The following is a 15,303-nucleotide window of genomic DNA, read 5'->3' on the forward strand; positions in this document are numbered from 1 at the left end:
CTGCGCAGGACAAATTCCTATTTTCTAAGCTGGCAATAATCTGCTTTTTCCTCGAGGGACACCACCCTCTCTTCCAACCACCTCAGCTTTGCTGCCTGTCTGACTGGGAGGTCTGAGCTTAAACGAGCCTGAATTCCTACTGGAAATAATTTCTGTCAGAATGCCCTTTCCTGTCGGTTCATCCCTCTGTTTCATGAACAGAAAGAAAAGGCTGGATGGAGGTGGGAAGGTAGGGTCATGTGTTTTAGGAATGCATCACAACATGTAAGTGCCCAGCAGTAAAATTAAGGTTGCAAAAGGAACTGTAATACTTTTATTATTACAGGAACAATTCCAATTTTACAGTAGCTTTTGGACTCTGCCACTGTAGTATTTTCATGTATTTGTTATGTAGTGCTAACTGCTGCATCCAAACCCATCAAAACACGGGACAAAATTAAAATATAATAAATCAAATACGCAATGCAAACAGAGCAACATTTTTAAAATAGTCACATCTAGTCACAATTATTTACACAAGCTAAGGACTCCGAATACCCATACAAAGCAAAAAAAATGCAATGGCCAAAGCCGGCTACTCACATCAAAACTTGGAACATCCTTTTGGAGTTCAAGCAACAAAACATCAAATGCTGGCATTTACAACATTCCTCACAAAGCCTGGGAGATATTTACCTTTGGAAAAGCCCAACTTCTGTGTGACAGTCCTTGCAATTTTGGAAGTGGTGGCGTCGCTGTACAGATACACCTCATCCACGCTGTGCCAGTCCACATGGTTGCGGCTCAGCTTCAGGCTATGGATAGCTGCAGCAAAAAGGAACAACGGCGAATTTAGGTGGGGAAGAGGAGGGGAGAAAAAAAAAAGAGACACAGAGAGAGAAGGGTGATTTACACACAGGTTAAAATCTAGAGCCCCACTATGCCTAAATTCGTGTTATTTCTTACCTTGAGGGAATTTTACAGCTGGGTTTGATCTGAGCAGGAGTTTGAAGAGCGCCTCTGAGGAGCCTTCACCTCATTCCCCTCCCACCCTCCTTTTGAAGTACCCAAAATCTTCCCTTAAAGGGGGCAGGGTAGTGGATCCTGAAATACTAGAGGTGGGCGTGATGAGCAGGTGGCTGCCCCAGGTATTTTCACCCCTAAAAAAAAGTGGAATTTCAGCCCTCTCTCCCATGAGAGCTGCCCTGCTCTAACACAGAGCCTCTCAAGGCTCCCTCGCTACAAGGCTCCGTTGCATCTCTTCCCCTTCAGAAATATCTCAGAGCTGGAAACGAGGCTCTGAATGAGCAATTTCTGGCACAGAACAGAATTCAGCTCTTTCAAAAGCCACTAAGAGCTCCGGCGGTTGGGGGTTTTTTTGTTGGTTTTTTTTTTTTTGCTTTTTTTTTCTCCCCGTGCGTTGATTGTGTTTTTCCAGATTTGGAACCGATCGAGCTCCGGCCCGACCTCCTGACACACAGCCTGACTGTCAGGATTAAACAACAGGCACGTTGTGATGCCTGGAGCTCGCAGGAGCCAAGCAGTGCCACGGCTGAGTCACAGTAATCTGGATTTCACCAAAACCCGCTGCTGCGGTCTCGCCGGACGCGGGGTGCGCGGCGTTTGGAGAGCTGACAACAGCAATAGCCCTGCGACCAAGGAAATGGTGATTTATCCGTCACTGCTCTTGCTGGAAAGTCCAAAGGCATGGAAAACACCCAGAAGTGCTGTTTTGGGGTTGTTTTTTCCATAGCAAGCAGAGCTCTAACCTGTCTCCTCCTTGAACCACCCAAATGGATTTTTTTATACTCTTCTAAAAATATTCTGAGAAAGCCCGAGCCATCAAAATTTCCGATTTTTGCTCTGCTGTGGCACAAACCAGCCACGCTCAGCCAGTTGTTGTGACCTCTCTCCTGCAATATTCTCTGTTTCTTGGCCAAAGCAGACAGACTTGACATAGACTGATGAAAAACTAAACGAAATCTGTAAGGAACACGGGGATCGAGACAGCATTAGCCCTTGTGTTGTGGAAAACAGGCGATTCACCGAAATAACTGGAATTACATCGTTGTTTCACACTGACAGAGCAAGAAGAGGAAAGAAACAAGCCTGACTTTGAAGGGCAGAAATGGTCTGTCCAGGAGGTCTTCAGGAATTGTTCCATCTGCATTCTGCAAAATCCCTCTCAGAGCAATGATCCTGGGGAAGCTGGCAGAGGAGGGATGGAGGTTGGATGCCTTTGGAGGGTGTTGTGTTCAATGTCCAAAAAAAAAAAAAGAAAGGAAGAGATGTGGCTGAATCTTATTACCACTGGAAAAAAAAGCAGTTTGTGGAGGAGTGATCCTCAAATTCCTTCTGGAATCGAGTCCAGCCTCTCTAGTGGAAGGAACATAAAGGAACAAGTAGCTTTTCCCTGCATTAATTACTCCCACTTGGGAAGAAGAAATTCCTCATTTTAGGCTGCTCCTCCTGAACGTGGACATTGAAGGAGTATCTACATCAGCTCCAAGATGTTGTAGAAGCACCAAAGCACTTCAAATGAAGCTCAGCAGGGCCAAGTGCGAGGTCCTGCACCTGGCTCAGGGCAATCCCAAGCACAAATCCAGGCTGGAGGGAGAAGGGATTGAGAGCAGCCCCAAGGAGAAGGATTTGGGGGTGCTGGTGGATGAGGAGATCAACGCGACCCAGCCACGTGTGTCTGCAGCCCGGACGTGTCCCAGGCTGCATCCAAAGAAATGTCAGCAGCAGAGAGCTGGGGGTGCTCAGTCTGCAGAAGAAAAGGATCCAGGGAGAGCTCAGAGCACCTGGCAGGGACTCAAGGGGCTCCAGGAGAGCTGGAGAGGGGCTGGGGACAAGGGATGGAGGGACAGCACACAGGGAATGGATTTTTACTGGAAAAGGGGAGATTTGGGTGGGATATTGGCAAGAAATTCTCATCTGTGAGGGTGCTGAGGCCCTGGCACAGGGTGACCAGAGCAGCTGTGGCTGCCCCTGGATCCCTGGAAGTGTCCAAGGCCAGGCTGGACAGGGCTTGGAGCAGCCTGGGATGGTGGGAGGTGTCCCTGCCCATGGCATGGGGTGGGACTGGATGAGCTTTAAGGTCCCTTCCAACCCAAACCATTCTGGGATTCTAGGGAATGTTCAGCACTATTCCTCTGCATATTTAGTAACGTTTTCAAAAGAGATCCTTAAAAATTTGGTCTGCTGTTAACAAAACACCGCATGAAAGCGGCAGCGACCTTCAGCAGGACCAAAGCTGTCCCTTGACTGCAGAGTAACTCCTCTGAGATGTGCTGTGAATGTTCACACTGCATTCAGGCTGAGATAAATTCCTTACTTGGACTATAAACTCTTCCCTCCTACACAGAAACAGAACAAAACAAACAAAAAAATTCATGTGCCATCCCTTGCTTCTCAGTTTTCATTTAGCCACAAAATATCAGGAGTTTCTTAGGTAAGTGGCAGGATCCAGAAGAGGCATGTGGACAATGCTCTCCAGAGAATCTACCAATTAGCCCAAAAGGTAATAAATTCTGCAATTTTAATTGACATATTTACATTTCATTTTAATTCTCTCAGTAAATTTTGCTTACCAACACATTCCCTGCTTTGCCTTTTCTTTTTTTTTTTTTTTTTTAAACCAAAAATCTTTGGTAAGATTCTAGCCTTCACTTTTTAATTTTTATAAACACCGTGACGTCTGTTCATCCTCAAACCCTGGATGTGATGTCCACAAACCTTTTTCCTCAGGCTGGATGGGGCTTGGAGCAACCTGGTGGGAGGTGTCCCTGCCCATGGCAGGAGGCTGGAATGAGATGGGCTGTAAGAGCCCTTCCAACCTAAACATTTCTGGGATTCAATTCTGTGATTATTTGACAGTGAAGAGATTTTTAAAACCCTTCAGAGTTCAACCAAAAGCAGCTTCTGCTGCTGACAGCCCCAGGGGGTGTTAACAGCGAGACGGGGAACGCAAAAACGTGTCTTTGGAGAGGATTTGACAGCAGTCTGAAAAGAAACATCCTAAAAAAAAAAAAAAGAAATTCAAACTGTGCTTTGTAGGCATGAGATATCCAGAACTGAACCTGAGGAAGGGAAAATGATGTTTCCTGAGGATGGGGAGAGACCAGGACTCACGTTCCCTGTGCAGAAGGAGCAGTGAGTGTCCAGGGAAGCTCCGGAGGGGCTCAGGCTGACAGCTCGGGGGCTGTGCACACCAGGAGGTGTCACGGCGGGTCAGGGAGCCACCAGGCGTGGCACAGCCTGGCCGAGGGAGCCCAGGCACAGAGCTCAGATCAGGCGGCGCGTCTTGGGTCGAAATGTGTAACCAAAACTGTGTATTCTATTCCCGTCTGTTGGAACCGCTTGGGGAGGTGTTTTCTTTATCCCTTCCAGGACCCACCCTCCCTGCAGGGATCTCTGCTGTTCCTGGCCCATCCAGGCTCACCGCAGGGCTGAGACAATTCCATCCTCCCTCGGGAGATGCTGCAGCCAGGGGAGGAGCCCGGCATTCCCGGCTGGATCACACCTGGCCCTGGGAACAGCAGCACAGCCCGTGTGCACGGGATTGCCAGAGGAGCCCCGGAGCCATCCCAGCACCACGGGAGCTGCAGAGGAAAACTGCACCCTGCTGCAGGATCCCTGCTGCCAGAACCACATCTGTCACTGCAGGAGGCTGGGCTGGGCTGTGCCCAACACCCTGAGCAGCAGCGTGTCGGCCTGCGCTCCGACCATCCATGGGTTTCTAGGATTTTTTTTTGTTTGTTTGCTTGTTTTTTGTACTACTATGTTTGTATTTTTTAATATTCCTAGTCAAGAACTGTTATTCCTATTCCCATAGCTTTGCCTGAAAGCCTCTTAATTTCAAAATGATAATAATTTGGAGGGAGGGGGTTTGCATTCTCCATTCCAAGGGAGACTCCGGCTTTCCCTGGCAGACACCTGTCTTCCCAAACCAAGACACAGCGGGACAGGCACAGGGGAATCTCTCCTTGCCCATCCCTCTGCCTGCTGAGTCCTCCAGGAGCACAAATTCCACACCTGAGGAGTCTCTCTGGGGCACCAGGCTGGGATGGTGCTGAGCTCCACTGAGATCTGACTGTCCAGAACATCTCTCCCATAAATCCATGGCGACAGAAATCTCCCCCTGGACCAGACCTCTCGTGGATTTGTTTCCACGTGGCACTTCCCTGACACTGGCAGCATTCCCAGAGACATCTCTCTGTAGGGGCACCTCCTCCAGATGCAGAAAAAACCTGCACACTTTCCTGGAGAGGAGGAGGCTCTGGGGAGACCTCACAGCAGCCTCAGAGAACTTGGAAGGGGCTTTTAAAAGACTGGGAACAACTTTTTAGACAGGGAGAGAGAGGATAAGAGGGAAGGGTTTTAAACTAAAGGAAGAGAGATTTAGATTAGATGTAAGGAAGAAAATCCTTGCTCAGAGTGGCGATGTTCTGAGGGTGCCCAGAGCAGCTGTGGCTGCCCCTGGATCCCTGGAAGTGTCCAAGGCCAGCTTGGACGGGGCTTGGAGCAACCTGGGATAGTGGAAGGTGTCCCTGCCATGGCAGGGGGTGGAATGGGATGGGATTTAAGGTCCATTCTTTTCTACAGAAAGCGTGGATTCTGCTCGATTCCGCAGGAGAACTGACGGCCCTGCAAAGTGAAGCACCCTGAACTCATCCCAACACAAGCCCAGAGCCTGCACAGAGCTACAAGAATCAGAATATTTTAAACCTTTTTCTAAGGCTGGATCTGCAGCTTCCCATGTATTTCTCATATCTTCATCTCAGAAACAGCTGCAGAGAGTGGTTTAGATGAGATATTGCCAAGAAATCCTTCCCTGTGAGGGTGGTGAGGCCCTGGCACAGGGTGCCCAGAGCAGCTGTGGCTGCCCCTGGATCCCTGGAAGTGTCCAAGGCCAGGCTGGATGGGATAGTGGAAGGTGTCCTTGCCATGGCAAGGGGTGGAATGAGATGGCATTTAAGGTCCCTCCCAGCCCAAGCCCTTCGAGGATTTCAGTCTGGGATTGAAGGCCAAGTCCTCGGAGATGAGGCCAAATGTTGGGCTCTTTTGTAGCCAGAACTTCCAAATGAAACATTTTTCAGGAATACCAACCAAGACAGACACCCACAGCGTGGGCACAGGAAAAGCTTAGTAACCCCTCTGGAGATGGAAGATGGGATCAAGAAAGGATTTCTTTCAGCTGAAGAAATCAATGGTTATTATCACACAAACCTCCAGTTTGACCAACATAGATGAACGCTGAGGGAAAAAAAAAAATCCCCCTAAAAAGCTGAAATATGAAAAAAGAACCATAAAACACAGCACAGATATTCCTAAAGCACTAAATTGGGGTTTTGACTCATCTTGAGTCAAAGGAACGGAGAATAACCGAGGAGCAGAAACCCTGCACGTTGTTTATGCTCGTGGCCAGGAACCCGTGGAGAAGGACATGGAAACATCCTCCCAGCTCGAGGAGCTGAACACCTCCTGGGGCCAACCTATCACAATTAGACACCTTTTTCAGCTAAATACCTGCTTCTCTACTTGATGCTTTCATCCACCTGCCAAGACCAAAGCACGGGGTGGATCTTTTCTCCCCAGACTTTGACGGTGCTCAAGTGCAAATCGATGCAGGGAAAAGCATCTCTGAAGTGCCCAGGGCTGACCCTGCCTCCAAGGACAAGGGCACTCTCATCCCAGTCAGAGTAAAGACCAGAGGATGGATACAGACTGCCTCAAAGCCTCTCCTGCCTTCTCTTTTATTCCCCAAGGATTTTGAAATTAATCTCTCTTGCAAGCAGCAGGTGCCACACAAAAGCCTGACGCAGGGAGCTGAGAGAATAACTTGGCTGCTGTTGTTCCTTCTGAAACGACTCTCAGGTTCTGCTACATAAACCTGTAGATTTAATAACCTTTTCTTAGGTTTTTTTTCTTTTTTTTTTTTTTTTTTTTAAAAAGAGCCATTAAAAAGGCCACTGCTCTTAATTAAGAATGTCTCACGTTGCTGTCATTTTTACCTTGCACTCCACCGCCTCTCAGTTCACCAGAGTCACTATCTGTCACACAACCACCTAATTCCAATTCCGTTTTTCGATTCGAGCACATTCGCTATCGCTACGGAACATGATTTGAGGGGGGGAAAAAAAAAATGCACAACATTCATTTCGAAACTTCAGCTGACAAAAGAAAAGGCAGAAATCCTTTCTTAACGCTCGAGCAACACTGATTCACCTTCAGCAGACTTGGGCTCCTTGCGTGAGAAGAGACAGGAAAAAGTTTACTAGAAAAGCATTTTGATTTCAGGCATTTTCCATTTGGACCCAATCATATTAAAAAAAAAAACACAATTAAAGGAAGTCAAAAGGCAAACATTTAAGCATGTCAAAACAAATTCTCAGAGTTCACAACATCCTCAAGAGCTACAGGAATACAAGGTATGACAAGAACAACTCCAAACCTACCAGGTGCATTTACATCACATTTTAATTTTAATTTACATTTTAAATTAAAGGTTTCAGAAATCTAGCTCCACAACAACTGCAGTCAGTGAAAAGTTTAATCACTCCTGGCTTTAACGGTGGCAGAGAGAGCCCAGTGACAAGAACTTTGGAGCCTTCTGGCATCATTAATGGCTCCTCTAAGATCTGCCCCCACTTTCTGAAATAAATTTGCACCACCTCAGCTGCTGCAAAGGTCAGGGTGGTTTTCTGCAGAAGCTATATTCCACACAGCTTCCCCCTCCTACAGCCCGTGTCCAGGGACTCATTTCACTCCAAAGCTGCAGCAAAAATGAATTACAACGTAAAATTAAAGATTATTATCCAAAAGAAAGCAGCAAACAAAACATTATCTGGCAGAAAGCTTCCATTCCTTCTCTGACAGAATTAATCTCGTACCAGGACTGCTGCAATCCTAAAAAAAAAGTCGCTTTTATTTCACTGAAAAAGCCAAACCACACACAAAGAGTGCAAGGAACAAACATTTACAGTTTTCATCAGTCACAAACAATTCCAATAAGAATTACTGCATGACACTATGAGCATCTACTTCCCTCTAGGACTCACAACACTTCTATTTTTCCTCTAAGCTTTAGGATGCTTTTTCCTTCCCCTTGGAAGGAAATGGCATGGATACAGCTCAAAAAAAAAAAGGGAAGCATGTAAATCTAACATTTAACTGGGACAAGCAAACTAGAATTTAAAGTTTCCTAAGCCAGGAGGACTACCAAAAAAACAAAAAAAGGAAAAAAAGAAAGAAAAAGGAATAAATCTCCAATTACTGTACCTTGGGAATGCTTTCGCTTAAGACATGCAGCATCTGATTTCTCCTTATATCCTCTCCATTTGAACAAAGAAGGGAGGGAGAAGGGAGGGAGGTAGTAGAGAACTAAAAGTAAAAACACTGAGCTTCAAAGTAAAATTTTTAAAAGGGGTGTCATTTTCTTTTTTTTTTTCTCGTTAAGTATCATCATTTTCAGGAAAAAAAAAAAAAAAAGAAAGAAAGAAGTCACATTTTCTAGAAAGAGCTAAAATGCATAAATAAATGAATAAATAAATAAAACAAAAAAAAACACCCAGATTTCGTAGCAGAAGTGTCAGACCCCAAACTTAATTTTTTTCACTGTTCACCACCAGTCATGACATCACAACAGAGCTGAAGGCGTCTGGGACCCGGTGTCACCGGAGTCACCCAACCTAGAGCATCTCCCCCTCCTTGGTACAGGGCACAACACACCCACCCTTCCTAAATGTCCACTAAAACCTTCCATTTTAAGCCCAGCTCTGGGGTTTTTTTTCCCCTCCCAAAGAGCGTAAATATTACGTAAATGTTAGATTTGACAAGATCTCCTCCTGTTGCCCCGTTCTGCCAGGTCCCGGATGCAGTAAAGTGACATTCCACACTCGTGTCACCTGCCACAGCCACCCCAACAGCTCTGCCCGCAGGTGCCTCGGTACAGGTGCAAATTAAATGTATTTTTTTGTGGCACGTCACTTCTCTTGGAGGGGAGGAGGAGGAAAAATCGGGCACGGAGCTACAGCACTTGGGATTCCACGGCATAATTAAATTTACAATATTCTGCTGGCTGTGGGAATGCAGCCCTCAGGAAGAATGAACACGGCAAACTCAAGGGAAGCAGAGGAAAATTGGCTTTTCGTGGTGAAGGTGGTAAAATACTGAACTGGCTGCCCAGAGAGGCTGTGGAGTCTGGTGTTGGAGGTACTGAAAATCCCCCAGGAAACATCCTGAGCCACCTGCTCTCGTCAGATCTGAGCAGGGAGGTTGGATCTGAGCATCCCCAGAGATCCCTCCTGGCCTGCACAACTCTGTTCCCTGAACAGGACTTTCCCATCTAAAGGCTGGCTGTGCCAAAAATCCATAGAAACTTTTTATCCAGTGAGAAAATACTATTTGAAAGCCAAGACACAAAAAAAAAAAAAAAAAAAAAAATCAGCTCTTCCAAATACAATTTTTAGAGGTTTTGTGGCCTTGACCACACGCTGAAATTCTGTAAGAGAAAAAACCCAATAGAGTTCTGCTGTCTCAAAATCAGTGCATTGGAACATTAATTCTGTTTATTTACATAACTCTATTTATTCTATTTATTATTTATATTAGGATTTTTTTTTTTCCTGTATTTCTGTCACGGAATCACAGACTTGATCACAGAATATCTTCTGGCAGAGGAGCTGCTGGGGCTCCTCTGTTCCAACCCTCTCCACGGATCAGGATCAACTTCGAAGTCAGATCCAATTTCGGGTTTGAATCAGGTTGCTTTGGGGGATTTCCAGCTGAATTTGGAGCACCTCTCTGTGCAAACACAAAGCACTGGATCTGCTCCTACCTTCCTAGCACATAAACAAAGCTTTCAGCTTCGCTCCATCCTCACTAAACGAATATACCTGAAAAAAGGCCACGGAGCCATGGATGATAGGAACTGAACTGGTCTTGTTTTATCTTGCAACAGCCTGGATGTGTCAGAAATGTTTTACCTTACAACAGCCTGGATATGTCAGAAATCTCTGGATAACGCTGCTCCTTGGATGGGCTACTTCAGCTAGGTCCTGAACTCACTGCCTGCCTAACTATGAAGGAAAAAAAAAAGGCAGTTTCTAAATTTCCTGTCCTTCTGTACATTTTAAGCTCATTCAGTGCCTCATGGGCATCCCTCTCCAGATCTCCTGGAGCCCCTTCAGGCCTTGGAAGAGGCTCTGAGCTCTCCCTGGAGCCTTCTCCTCTCCAGGTGAACATTCCCAGCTCTCCCAGCCCGGCTCCAGAGCTGGACACAGAATTCCAGAGGGGTCTCACCAGAGCACAGGGAGAGAATCCCCTCCCCTGACCTGCAGACCAAGCTCCTCTTGATGCTCAAGCGCCCCATTTCTGCATCCTGCCATCATAATAACGATTTATCCGGTGCACTGAAGGGGATCAGGCACCGAGAGGAGCCACTGGCATCACAAACCAAGCTCCTTTTTTGCAAGGCAGGAAATCCAATACTTTGTAAGGATGAAAAAAAGCAAAATGCAGCTCCACTTTGCTCGGCCAAGGAATGATCTCCGGGCTGGCCCACGGAAAACAGAGCTTGGGGAAATCACTCACTGCCATCTGTGCTCTCTGTTCCCTTCTGCATTTAAAGCTCCTTGTGCTCCCCAAACCCACAACACACCAGCACGGGCATGCTGTTATTTGTAGGCTGCAGGCATTTTTTCCTGAATAATTCTGCGCTTTCAGAGGAAGGTTTGCTTGGATTAAGAGTTTAATAAGGGGCCATTTATCCCTCCTATCACCACCAAAAGCCCTGGGTGAAGCTTGGTTATTTCCTTGTTAACATGCTGCAATCCAGGAGCAGAATTAATAAATTTAATCACTGGAGTAATTCTCAGTACAAAGGGACCATTACAGCAGCTTGTGTTAATTTTGCTGAGGAATCAGAGGCCGTGGCCAGTTTTTTTTTCATCCCTCACAATGATTTATCATAGCACTGAGAACAATCACTTTGCTTCCCGATGGATATTTACAGGTTTATTTCAACTTCCACTAGTCATAAATAACAGGTACCTGTAAACCTTGATGGCACCGAAATCTGTTTCATACAGGACGCAATTACAACAAATTGGAGTATTCGAGAAATTTATAAACTGAACTCAGCCAATTGTGTTCACTTCACCAGCAATAAAGCAAGCTGCAGAGCTTCTCCCAGTGCCACTGCAGATGGCAATTGTGGATGCCAGAGGATGCAAGAGGTACTGAGAGGCAAATCAGAATGACAAAACCACTTTTCACAGCTGTGATTGTCCTGCCAGTCTCCTATTACTACCAAAAAAACCTACTGGTGACTTGACAGATATTCCATTAAAGTGATGCCATATATAGCTGGGGTTGGTTGTGGGTTTTTGTTTGTTTGTTCTTTTTCCCCCTGTTTTTTGTTTGTTTGTTTGGCCTTTTTTTTCTTTTTGGTTTCAGAAAAGGCACTGGTGCCTGAATTTGGAGTTTCTTTTCCTGAGCTTTTATGTTTTTATAACTATCAGTGGTCATATCTTTCTTATCGCTCTCCCCAATCCATCCAACATCAAATCTGAAAATTTCTCTTCCACAGTCCAGACTTTATCTGAAAAAATCCCCAACCCTGATCTCTTATTTACTATATAAGGAGAATCCAAGTACCACTGAAGCCACCCTTCCCTCCTTCAAAAATTAAACTACCAAAGGCTGGGAGCACTCAGGAACCACAAAGATTTGCTTTCCATGTTAAAAAAACCCATAAATCCCTGCCGCTAACAACCCTGAGCTTTGTGCCTCTGGGAAAATAAATCAGAAATACAGGTAAAAGTGCCTTGCAGAAGGATGTTTGTACAGGCACAGTGGTCTCACACCACTTCAAGCACCTTTTTGACAGAGCTGTCGAAGCAGAAGATTGTTCTGCAGCCAGGTGAAAAGATCTTTTAAAGTAGCAAGAACAGGGGGAAAAAAAAAAAAAATTCATGAAGTCCTCACTAGTTTTAAAGGGGAGTTAGAAACTCTCTGTAATGCTGAAAAAAACCTCCCTAAATCAACCAATGACACTTTTGGTTTTCCTTACAGTAATTACAGAATTACCCAGAGTATTGCTGTGCTTCCAATTTATCAACAAGGTTTTGCTTGTGTGGCCGTGCAGTTCACACACAAGAACTCGAAACGCAGCCGTTCCCACTCCGTGGAACTGCTTTGCACACAGCTGCACTTTAAAAATAAAGTTTCTTTGTGAAGAATGACACAGCCAAATCCCTGCTAAAATATCCTGAGGGCCCTCTGTTACTTGCAGCTTGTGGTTTGTAGATTGTTCGAGGAAGTGACTCCCAAAAGCGTGAAGGGCAAAAACCAGTGAATTTTTGCTGTGCAATGCCTGCTCTGAGCAATCAGTTCAGCTGTGCGCATTAAATAATAGACCAGTGATTTCAGAAACCTGAAAAATGTTCCATGCAGCAGACCAAGGCTCCCAGCAACACCACCTGAACGTCCTCAGCCTGCTCACTGAAATGTCAGGACTTCCCCAAAAGGACGAACGCCCAAGATTTACTGCAGCTGAAAACTAATAAATCCAGCCCCAATAAAAATGGAAAAGGGAATGTGATTTGTGAAAATGATCCCGCTTCCCTCTTTAGGGCAGAATTAGGGATGCTGGCCAGAGAGCTATCAGCCAGTTTGCCTTTGGACACTGACTCCTCTTGTCCCATCATCAAGAGATTTCAGTTTGAAGTGACATTTCTAACACAATTAAAAGATATGAAACAACAATGGGAACAAGATGTTTCTCCAGGACCACAATTTTTACAGCACTCCCCAAACGTGCCGCGGCAGGAAATCCTACACCGGCAAACGAGAGAACAAACTGATGTTCCCCGCTTAATGGGATGAAAAACCAACACAGATCGCATCCTTACCCAGGAAAAGCAGACCCCAAGTGTCCAAAAAAACGTATTATAGTGATCTTACCCTCCTTCCCATCAACAGGTTTGGATATTTCCATATCAAAGCTCTCCTGCAGCTGCTGGCCTTTGAAGCGGTTGAGGTGCTCCTGTTCTATTAAGTTACTCTCCTCCTCTTCCAGAGGTTGCCAAGTGCCATCAATAAACCACTGTCCACGCATTACAGGGATCTTTTCCGTTTCTAAAAAAAAAAAAAAAAAAAACCACAAAAAAAAAAAAAAAAAAAAGGTTTTTTTACACAACAAGTCACAGAGAGCAGGAAATGTAATCTGCAAACCTGAAGGTGGACACCTTCCACTAGCCCAGGTTGCTCCAAGCCCAGCCCAGCCTTGGACATTTCCAGGGCACTTTAAGCAACCCAAATTGCACAGCAATTAGCATAAACGGTGATATTTACAAATGCAAGTCTCCCCTTTTTTTTTTTTTTTTTTAATAATTAAAATCAATGTTTTGCTGAGGGCTGGTTTTGGTTCCTGCTGTTCTCGTTTCACTTTCAGTTCTCCAAACGAGGAAAGTGGGGGAAAAGAGAAATCTCTCAAAAAACCCTGTCGCTTGTTCCTTATTCTGCATCAAACCGTGCTTAATTGTTGCCCACACTAATTAGAGGGAGCAAAAATTCCCCTCTTATACCCATCCCTGAAAGCTGGGACAGTGACATCCATTGTAACTCAGCTTTGAATTTCTCCTCCTCCATCTGGAAAATCAAGGAGAGAAGCGGTGTGTGCCTGTGCCCCACGAGGCTCAAAGATCCCAAATCCAAGTTTTCATGGGATTAACAGATATTTGGGTCTGCTGAGAGAGCACAGAGCAGCGGGAACAGTGACCCCCGGTGCACACTGGGAGTGTATAATATATATATTATTGTGGGTATGTATGTATAGACTGACTCAGCCAAAAGCAAATATCCCGTGTGTGTTGTACTGACCACAAAGGTTTAGCTCTACAAAGCAAATAAGAACTCAACCACAAGAAAAGGCTTAAAAAAAACCCGGGAGATAAGGAAAAAAAAAAAAAAAAATAGGCTTCACTGTGCCAAGATCTGCTCTGACCCGGAAGAGGGAATAAAGCTGGTAGGGACAAACTGGAAAAGAAACAATAGATGCAAACGCGTAGTAAATAAAATTCAGGTGAAAATTAAACATGAAACAGTAGATTTCAGTGTTACTGAGCCCAGAAGGGATCTCTTTGATCTGTCACCAGAGCTGGGTGAGGTGACCCAGCCATGGGCAGTGGTTTTTAGCCTGGTCCCAAAGCTCTGTGAGCACCAGCAGTGGCTCAGCTCACAAAAACTCCTGGCTCTGTGCTGCCCTCCACTACAGACACACCACAAGTGCTTGCTGTGCCCAAAAGTCATTTCCACACCAGCTGCTGGCAGGTGAGAGCGTGACAGAGAACCCCAGACACCTCCACAATTTACTTGGAACCTCTAAACCACTCTGGATTTTCCATCCCTCAGACCAGTGAACGTACAAGCCATGGAAATAAAAGGAAAATCACCTCGAAATAATCTCCCCACGGGGCAAGTAACACCCCAAAGGTTCCAGAGCCAGCTCTGAAACCTTGGCTGTAACACATTTAGGGGAAAACACTGTTTCCACAGCCCTAGCAGTGACAATCAGCTCCCACCTTGGTGGCACAAAGGAGGGCACACGCAGGTGGGGGGTGGCACCTTGACATCGGTGCTGCCACAACCGGCAAGGAAAGAAGAACAGCAGGAAAACTCACGGCGGGGAATAAAGCAGATAATCAGATTCCCACTGAACTTCCCTCACTCGGCCCTCCCTGAGCTGGGAATCCTTTCAGAACAGCCCCTGGCACGACAACTTCCCGAAAGAACCTCTCAGAGCATCGCCAGCTCCCCCGTCCCAGCTTCCCAGAGATCCCAGTTTCCTCCCCAGGCACTGGAAGCGCTGGTTCTGCCCTTCCCAGTCCCTCACTGAAGCTCTCCCATCCCCCTGCACCCTCAGCTCTGCCCAGGTGGAACACAGTCTGACCAAAACGCAGAAGTGGTGCAAGAGCCAGTGCTGCCGTTCAGCTGCTGTTTGCCCTCCTGAAACAGCTGCTCCAGGCGGGAGCCAATGGCTGTGTGCTCAATCCCTGATGCTGTGGGCGTTTGTTCGTGGTCCACCAGCTCGAATGAAGAGGCTGGAGCGTGCCAAGGGTGTGGTTGGAGCCCAGGGCATTCCTTTGGTTGTCCTGGAGGGTCAGAGACCTGGGCAGGGGGGTCTGGGACCCCAGCCCAGAGCTCAGAGAGACACTGGCTTTGATCTCAGTCCATGGGAAAGACTTCCTACACTGAGAGAGGGTTTGAAGGCCACAAGAGTGTGAAAAATATAGTAGTTTAGTGTTGAAGTCCAGGGCA

The 15,303-nt window shown here is 46.2% G+C and overlaps 1 protein-coding gene across 3 annotated transcripts in view; it reads right to left on the reverse strand.

Annotated features, from left to right (window-relative positions):
• Nucleotides 1-15,303, reverse strand: part of DDHD1 (DDHD domain containing 1) — a 67,901-nt gene that overhangs the window by 39,306 nt on the left and 13,292 nt on the right. Inside the window, exons 2-4 of one of the 3 annotated variants that reach the window (XM_040067550.2) lie at nucleotides 12,949-13,122; nucleotides 8,263-8,364; nucleotides 676-804 (exon numbers count right to left, since the gene is read on the reverse strand). In XM_040067550.2, coding sequence (XP_039923484.1) covers nucleotides 676-804; nucleotides 8,263-8,364; nucleotides 12,949-13,122 — 405 coding nt within the window. The remainder of the gene's footprint in view (nucleotides 1-675; nucleotides 805-8,262; nucleotides 8,365-12,948; nucleotides 13,123-15,303) is intronic. The other 2 variants (XM_040067551.2, XM_040067552.2) reach the window with 2 other exon arrangements.

This window comes from Hirundo rustica, chromosome 6 (assembly GCF_015227805.2).
Source record: "Hirundo rustica isolate bHirRus1 chromosome 6, bHirRus1.pri.v3, whole genome shotgun sequence".
Classification (NCBI taxonomy): Eukaryota; Metazoa; Chordata; class Aves; order Passeriformes; family Hirundinidae; genus Hirundo; species Hirundo rustica.